The 9,306-nt window shown below is 48.1% G+C and overlaps 1 protein-coding gene across 1 annotated transcript; it reads left to right on the plus strand.

The window, feature by feature from the left end:
• Positions 1 to 7: 7 nt before the first annotated feature.
• On the plus strand, positions 8 to 8,885 carry LOC306918515 (protein timeless homolog; the record flags this gene model as incomplete). The annotated part of the gene is made up of 5 exons (XM_079531415.1): positions 8 to 103; positions 4,554 to 4,705; positions 5,551 to 5,648; positions 7,682 to 7,805; positions 8,684 to 8,885. Coding segments are annotated over exons 2-5 (495 nt in total), but the record flags the coding sequence as incomplete, so codon positions are not given.
• Between the last annotated feature and the right edge of the window lie 421 nt (positions 8,886 to 9,306).

The following is a 9,306-nucleotide window of genomic DNA, read 5'->3' on the forward strand; positions in this document are numbered from 1 at the left end:
GAGGTCGAACAAGAAGAAGTCCAGCTCAGAGCCTCTGACTCCAGAAGCTCTGGAGGAGATCTGGAAGACCCTGGCCGACGAGCTGAGGGCCACAGGGTTCCAGGTAACTCACTGTGTGACTAGCTGAGGGCCACAGGGTTCCAGGTAACTCACTGTGTGACTAGCTGAGTTGCCTCTCGGACCCAAAACAAATGAATATTTTGTTGGATTAGATTTTGTCCACAATTCCATGCTGTAATAATGTTGGTACCATTAGGAGAGAACTTGAAGAGGGAATCTTGCAAAAACAAGAGTGTCCGCACACGCCAACAGCCAGAGTTATTGCCAATACTTATTAGAACGGAGCAGGTTAAGACATGTGAATCCAACGTTTCGGCGGGCCCGGTCCGAAGCCCGGTCCGAAGCCCCAAACCTTTTCCAGCACGTCGCTGCGCTGCCCGCGCAACGACGCGATGCTATTATCACTGCGTGCGACGTGCTGGATATTAGTCTGGTCCCTCTAGGTGTTAGATTATCTTTGTCTGTCAGCAGCGTTCTGCTCTCTGATTGGTCAGCAGCGTTCTGCTCTCTGATTGGTCAGCAGCGTTCTGCTCTCTGATTGGTCAGCAGCGTTCTGCTCTCTGATTGGTCAGCAGCGTTCTGCTCTCTGATTGGTCAGCAGCGTTCTGCTCTCTGATTGGTCAGCAGCGTTCTGCTCTCTGATTGGTCAGCAGCGTTCTGCTCTCGCGCTGCATGATAAAAAACAAACCCACATTAAGTCAAAAACACTTACATTTTCTGCACTGTACAAAACCAAGTGGCTCCACGACTAGTCACACTAGGGCTTTAAGCAACTAGTTGACTAGTTGACTAGTTGATAAGAAGATTTTTTCTACAATCTACAATATGCTCGTAGCGCGCCACTACGAGCTTGTAGGTCAAATCGTGAAAATGCGGCACACATCTTTGACTATATATTCTTTCAACTGAATGGCTGGAAAGTGGAAATGAAGAGTTTACATATAATTCAATTCAACTTTATTAGCAGACTCGGGTCCATAGGGATACATACACGGGGTTAACATACAAGAGATACAACAGGCAGGAGTTCTTAGGAGTGCTTTAAAAGTCCTCACTCCAGCAGTGACAAACATCTGGCTAGCACTGCCCCCTCTGGGTTGTTTAAGGAGTATTCTCATGGCATCATTATATGCAACTTGCAACCTGTGCATGCTAGACTTTTTATAACATGACCACAGGTGTGCAGTATAAAGCGGTGTGCAATATGCCTTGAACAAGGACACTTTCACTTTAGTGGAACAATGACAGAACTTTCGGGCAATAGTGTTTGCTTGAGCATACAGCTTCCGACATTGTCTGTAAATATCATCGTCATCTGTCATTTGATCCATAATAAAATGACCAAGATATTTATACTTATTCCAGACCTCAAGACTATTGTCTGATAGTTTAAAGATAGGATAGTACACATACATAGATAGTACACATAGTACATGCATACACCTTCCCTAATGATTATATCTGGTTTCAGTATTTATTTATGGTGTATTGTCTCTATTATTAAGGTTATTGTAGCAGTCAATTTATATTGGGGGTCGGGAGGGGGCGGGGCGGGGGTCCCGAGACATTGCCGAAGAATTTCCGGGGGTCCCCGGCCAGAAACGTTGAGAACCCCTGGCCTAGTCAACTAGTAAAAATGACTAGAAGTGAATGCCCTAGTCCACACTACCACACGCCAGCCACTTCTCCTGCAGTATAATCCAATGGAGCTGATGTCCAACCCACTGCAACGTGTCCTATAATCTATAATGTCCACTGCAACGTGTCTCTTTACCCGTGAGGACAGAAGCTCTATAATGTCCACTGCAACGTGTCTCTTCACCCGTGAGGACAGAAGCTCTATAATGTCCACTGCAACGTGTCTCTTCACCCGGATAGAAGCTCTATAATGTCCACTGCAACGTGTCTCTTCACCCGTGAGGACAGAAACTATAATGTCCACTGCAACGTGTCTCTTCACCCGTGAGGACAGAAGCTCTATAATGTCCACTGCAACGTGTCTCTTCACCCGTGAGGATAGAAGCTCTATAATGTCCACTGCAACGTGTCTCTTCACCCGTGAGGACAGAAGCTCTATAATGTCCACTGCAACGTGTCTCTTCACCCGGACAGAAGCTCTATAATGTCCACTGCAACGTGTCTCTTCACCTGGTGGACAGAAGCTCTATAATGTCCACTGCAACGTGTCTCTTCACCCGGTGGACAGAAGCTCTATAATGTCCACTGCAACGTGTCTCTTCACCCGGATAGAAGCTCTATAATGTCCACTGCAACGTGTCTCTTCACCCGGATAGAAGCTCTATAATGTCCACTGCAACGTGTCTCTTCACCCGGATAGAAGCTCTATAATGTCCACTGCAACGTGTCTCTTCACCCGGATAGAAGCTCTATAATGTCCACTGCAACGTGTCTCTTCACCCGTGAGGACAGAAGCTCTATAATGTCCACTGCAACGTGTCTCTTCACCCGTGAGGACAGAAGCTCTATAATGTCCACTACAACGTGTCTCTTCACCCGTGAGGACAGAAGCTCTATAATGTCCACTGCAACGTGTCTCTTCACCCGTGAGGACAGAAGCTCTATAATGTCCACTGCAACGTGTCTCTTCACCCGGACAGAAGCTCTATAATGTCCACTGCAACGTGTCTCTTCACCTGGTGGACAGAAGCTCTATAATGTCCACTGCAACGTGTCTCTTCACCCGTGAGGACAGAAACTATAATGTCCACTACAATGTGTCTCTTCACCCGGTGGACAGAAGCTCTATAATGTCCACTACAATGTGTCTCTTCACCCGTGAGGACAGAAGCTCTATAATGTCCACTGCAACGTGTCTCTTCACCCGGATAGAAGCTCTATAATGTCCACTACAATGTGTCTCTTCACCCGGATAGAAGCTCTATAATGTCCACTGCAACGTGTCTCTTCACCCGTGAGGACAGAAGCTCTATAATGTCCACTGCAACGTGTCTCTTCACCCGTGAGGACAGAAGCTCTATAATGTCCACTACAACGTGTCTCTTCACCCGTGTGGACAGAAGCTCTATAATGTCCACTGCAACGTGTCTCTTCACCCGTGAGGACAGAAGCTCTATAATGTCCACTGCAACGTGTCTCTTCACCCGGATAGAAGCTCTATAATGTCCACTACAATGTGTCTCTTCACCCGGATAGAAGCTCTATAATGTCCACTGCAACGTGTCTCTTCACCCGTGAGGACAGAAGCTCTATAATGTCCACTGCAACGTGTCTCTTCACCCGTGAGGACAGAAGCTCTATAATGTCCACTGCAACGTGTCTCTTCACCCGTGAGGACAGAAGCTCTATAATGTCCACTACAACGTGTCTCTTCACCCGGATAGTAGCTCTATAATGTCCACTACAACGTGTCTCTTCACCCGGATAGAAGCTCTATAATGTCCACTGCAACGTGTCTCTTCACCCGTGAGGACAGAAGCTCTATAATGTCCACTGCAACGTGTCTCTTCACCCGGATAGAAGCTCTATAATGTCCACTACAATGTGTCTCTTCACCCGGATAGAAGCTCTATAATGTCCACTGCAACGTGTCTCTTCACCCGTGAGGACAGAAGCTCTATAATGTCCACTGCAACGTGTCTCTTCACCCGTGAGGACAGAAGCTCTATAATGTCCACTGCAACGTGTCTCTTCACCCGTGAGGATAGAAGCTCTATAATGTCCACTACAACGTGTCTCTTCACCCGTGTGGACAGAAGCTCTATAATGTCCACTGCAACGTGTCTCTTCACCCGTGAGGACAGAAGCTCTATAATGTCCACTGCAACGTGTCTCTTCACCCGTGAGGACAGAAGCTCTATAATGTCCACTACAACGTGTCTCTTCACCCGTGTGGACAGAAGCTCTATAATGTCCACTGCAACGTGTCTCTTCACCCGTGAGGACAGAAGCTCTATAATGTCCACTGCAACGTGTCTCTTCACCCGTGAGGACAGAAGCTCTATAATGTCCACTGCAACGTGTCTCTTCACCGTGAGGACAGAAGCTCTATAATGTCCACTGCAACGTGTCTCTTCACCCGTGAGGACAGAAGCTCTATAATGTCCACTGCAACGTGTCTCTTCACCGTGAGGACAGAAGCTCTATAATGTCCACTGCAACGTGTCTCTTCACCCGTGTGGATAGAAGCTCTATAATGTCCACTACAACGTGTCTCTTCACCCGTGTGGATAGAAGCTCTATAATGTCCACTGCAACGTGTCTCTTCACCCGTGAGGACAGAAGCTCTATAATGTCCACTACAACGTGTCTCTTCACCCGTGAGGACAGAAGCTCTATAATGTCCACTGCAACGTGTCTCTTCACCCGTGAGGACAGAAGCTCTATAATGTCCACTACAACGTGTCTCTTCACCCGTGTGGATAGAAGCTCTATAATGTCCACTGCAACGTGTCTCTTCACCCGTGTGGATAGAAGCTCTCTATAATTGCACCATTTATTGTGTTTCTCTCCAGTTGTCGGACGGTCTGGTGGAGAGCATCGTGCCCTTTGACCCCACGTCTGAGACCCCTCTGGAGGAGCAGCGTACCGACGCCATGGTCCGTCTGCAGGACTCGCTGAGGGCCCGGCTGGGCCCCGAGGCCCTGGGGTTCCTGAGGGCCGCAAGGTGAGACCCTAACCCTTAACCCTGACCCTAACACTGGTCCTGAGGCCCTGGGGTTCCTGAGGGCCGCAAGGTGAGACCCTACCCCTGACCCTAACCCTGGTCCTGAGGCCCTGGGGCTCCTGAGGGCCGCAAGGTGAGACCCTAACCCTTAACCCTGGTCCTGAGGCCCTGGGGTTCCTGAGGGCCGCAAGGTGAGACCCTAACCCTTAACCCTGACCCTAACACTGGGCCTGAGGCCCTGGGGCTCATGAGGGCCGCAAGGTGAGACCCTAACCCTTAACCCTGACCCTAACACTGGGCCTGAGGCCCTGGGGCTGCTGACACAGCTGCAGACACACCTCCAGGGAGGTGTGTCTGCAACAGGGAGGTGTGTCTCCTCTCATGTGTCTCTCTCTGTCCTCCAGGGAGGTGTGTCTCTCTCTGTCCTCCAGGGAGGTGTGTCTCTCTCTGTCCTCCAGGGAGGTGTGTCTCCTCATGTGTCTCTTCTCTCCTCCAGGGAGGTGTGTCTCCTCATGTGTCTCTCTGTGTCCTCCAGGGAGGTGTGTCTCCTCCAGGGAGGTGTGTCTCCTCATGTGTCTCTCTGTGTCCTCCAGGGAGGTGTGTCTCCTCATGTGTCTCTTCTCTCCTCCAGGGAGGTGTGTCTCCTCATGTGTCTCTCTGTGTCCTCCAGGGAGGTGTGTCTCCTCCAGGGAGGTGTGTCTCCTCATGTGTCTCTCTCTGTCCTCCAGGGAGGTGTGTCTCCTCATGTGTCTCTCTGTGTCCTCCAGTGAGGTGTGTCTCCTCATGTGTCTCTCTCTGTCCTCCAGGGAGGTGTGTCTCCTCATGTGTCTCTCTCTGTCCTCCAGGGAGGTGTGGCCTGAGGGAGACGTGTTTGGCTCGTCTGACGTGGAGCCTGAAGAAGAACTGGAACTCCTCAAGCAGATCCTGTTCGCCGACCTGCCACGTAAGGCCCCTTTTACACGTGAACGGTGTTCATAGAAAACGGTAAAAGAATAAAGTATCGTGTGTGTGCTGGTGTCCCTTTACAAGAGAACGCCGTTGACCTGCAGGTCTTCTACTTTCTACTACATTGATACCTCATAAAGTATGAGGTATAAAGTACAGCAGCCTTGTGTTCATACAACAGAAAGATTGGGTATTTGGGTAAGACTGACGTTAGGTATCTTTCAGGACCTTTCACTGCTTCGTCTCAACCATTACTCTATGGCTCTGGTCTCAGCCACCGTGGTAGATATTTTGACATTCCGTTTTTCTCCAAAGTTGAACGTTGCCACTAATGTTGGAGCAGCCATAAACTACACAGGTTCATCTCTACTGTTGGAGCAGCCATAAACTACACAGGTTCATCTCTACTGTTGGAACATCCATAAACTACACAGGTTCATCTCTACTGTTGGAGCAGCCATAAACTACACAGGTTCATCTCTACTGTTGGAGCATCCATAAACTACACAGGTTCATCTCTACTGTTGGAGCATCCATAAACTACACAGGTTCATCTCTACTGTTGGAGCATCCATAAACTACACAGGTTCATCTCTACTGTTGGAGCATCCATAAACTACACAGGTTCATCTCTACTGTTGGAGCATCCATAAACTACACAGGTTCATCTCTACTGTTGGAGCATCCATAAACTACACAGGTTCATCTCTACTGTTGGAGCAGCCATAAACTACACAGGTTCATCTCTACTGTTGGAGCAGCCATAAACTACACAGGTTCATCTCTACTGTTGGAGCAGCCATAAACTACACAGGTTCATCTCTACTGTTGGAGCATCCATAAACTACACAGGTTCATCTCTACTGTTGGAGCAGCCATAAACTACACAGGTTCATCTCTACTGTTGGAGCATCCATAAACTACACAGGTTCATCTCTACTGTTGGAGCATCCATAAACTACACAGGTTCATCTCTACTGTTGGAGCATCCATAAACTACACAGGTTCATCTCTACTGTTGGAGCATCCATAAACTACACAGGTTCATCTCTACTGTTGGAGCAGCCATAAACTACACAGGTTCATCTCTACTGTTGGAGCAGCCATAAACTACACAGGTTCATCTCTACTGTTGGAGCAGCCATAAACTACACAGGTTCATCCCGATGTTCTGGGCATCTTTATGAAGTTAGTGTTAGTGAAAAGCAGGTAACAGAGTAACGTTTGAGGCAGACTAACATCAGTCACTCTACCGTTCACTGTAGTAGAAGACCTGAGAGTTTACAACGCAGATATGTCGGCTCCGCCTACAGGAAATACCTTTGCTGCGACCATGAGACTCGTTTCTGAATCGGTCTATACATGACTGACTGGTCTATCTGGCAGTACATCACCGCCACCTAGCGACCTGGAATGCACATTACAACGTTTTCATTAACCCATTTTGGGCGGGAACCCCTTTTGGTGTTAGCATTATGTAATGCTTTAGCTATTGAAAAATAGCTAAAGCTCATAGCGAGTGGCGCGCTACGAGCTTGTAGGTCTGCTATTTTTGAAAAATCGAAGAACGACTGACATAGAAACATCGCGAAAATAGCCAATCTACACGACACGCCGTGTTGTTATCAGTTGGAATATTTTCAACTTGGTCATTTGGAAGCATGTTTTTTTTTAGGCGAGCGCCGGGCGTTTTCAGCTGGGACGTCTCTCTCTCAAGTCTAGCCCCTATAGGGCCTAGGCTTGTTTCCATTGTGGTCAGAATCGGTATGGGCAGAATATGACCCTGCAAATGATCAGAGATCGGTCATAATTTCAGAATCGTGCACCCTACTTTAAAATGCCCCTCCAAAATGTATTTGAAAAGAATCCTCTGTGTGTTGTGATTTCCAGGGTCCTCTGTGTGTGTGTTGTGATTTTCAGGGTCCTCTGTGTGTGTGGTGTGATTTCCAGGGTCCTCTGTGTGTGTGTTGTGATTTCCAGGGTCCTCTGTGTGTGTGTTGTGATTTCCAGGGTCTCTCTCTCTCTCTCCAGGGTCCTCTCCTCCCCCCGAGCCAGAGGTTGATGAAGACGAGGATGGATCTGAGCTGGTGGAGGAAGAGATGGAGACGGTCCAGGTGGCCGAGACCGACTTCAACTTCCTGGACTTCATCAAGCGGTGAGAGAGTTGGTTGTGTTGTTGTCCTACGTTCGCCCAGCCTAACACAAGTCCTACTATCTCCTATCTTCTCCTATCCTCTCCTAGGTTCATATCTTCTCCTATCCTCTCCTAGGTTCATATCTTCTCCTATCCTCTCCTAGGTTCATATCTTCTCCTATCCTCTCCTATCCTCTCCTAGGTTCATATCTTCTCCTATCCTCTCCTAGGTTCATATCTTCTCCTATCCTCTCCTAGGTTCATATCTTCTCCTATCCTCTCCTATCCTCTCCTAGGTTCATATCCTCTCCTATCCTCTCCTAGGTTCATATCCTCTCCTATGCTCTCCTAGGTTCATATCCTCTCCTATCCTCTCCTAGGTTCATATCCTCTCCTATCCTCTCCTAGGTTCATATCATCTCCCATCCTCTCCTAGGTTCATATCATCTCCCATCCTCTCCTAGGTTCATATCCTCTCCTATCCTCTCCTAGGTTCATATCCTCTCCTATCCTCTCCTAGGTTCATATCCTCTCCTAGGTTCATATCCTCTCCTATCCTCTCCTATCCTCTCCTAGGTTCATATCCTCTCCTAGGTTCATATCCTCTCCTAGGTTCATATCCTCTCCTATCCTCTCCTAGGTTCATATCTTCTCCTATCCTCTCCTATCCTCTCCTAGGTTCATATCCTCTCCTATCCTCTCCTAGGTTCATATCCTCTCCTATCCTCTCCTAGGTTCATATCCTCTCCTATCCTCTCCTATCCTCTCCTAGGTTCATATCCTCTCCTATCCTCTCCTATCCTCTCCTAGGTTCATATCATTCGCCCAGCCTAACATACTGTCTCCTATCCTGTCCTAGGTTCACCCAGCCTAACATACTGTCTCCTATCCTGTCCTAGGTTCGCCCAGCCCAACATCGTGCAACCCTACCTCGTCCTGTTGAAGTCGTACTCCCAGAACTCTCCTCACACCAACCACTGTATCGTGAGGATGTTGCACCGCCTGGCGTTGGACCTGAAGATGGACGCCCTGTTGTTCCAGCTGTCTGCCTTCCACGTCTTCAACAAGATCCACTGTGACCCCGCCAAGGATGCTTATAAGGTACAAATATTACCCTGAATATGGTACAAATATGACCCTAAATGACCCCGCTAGGGACGCTTATAAGGTACAAATATCACCCGGAATATGGTACAAATATGACCCTAAATGACCCCGCTAGGGACGCTTATAAGGTACAAATATCACCCGGAATATGGTACAAATATGACCCTAAATATGGTATGAATATGACCCTAAATGACCCCGCTAAGGTTGCTTATAAGGTACAAATATCACCCGGAATATGGTACAAATATGACCCTAAATATGGTATGAATATGACCCTAAATGACCCCGCTAAGGACTCTTATAAGGTACAAATATGACCCTAAATGGTCCACAGCGCCTATGAGGTACATTATAGGTAAGGTTGGCCCCGCCCCCATGGACCATATATTCCTGCTTTAACCCATTTAGGCCA

The sequence above is a fragment of the Electrona antarctica genome, assembly GCF_951216825.1.
Source record: "Electrona antarctica genome assembly, contig: scaffold_1391, whole genome shotgun sequence".
In the NCBI taxonomy this organism is placed as follows: Eukaryota; Metazoa; Chordata; class Actinopteri; order Myctophiformes; family Myctophidae; genus Electrona; species Electrona antarctica.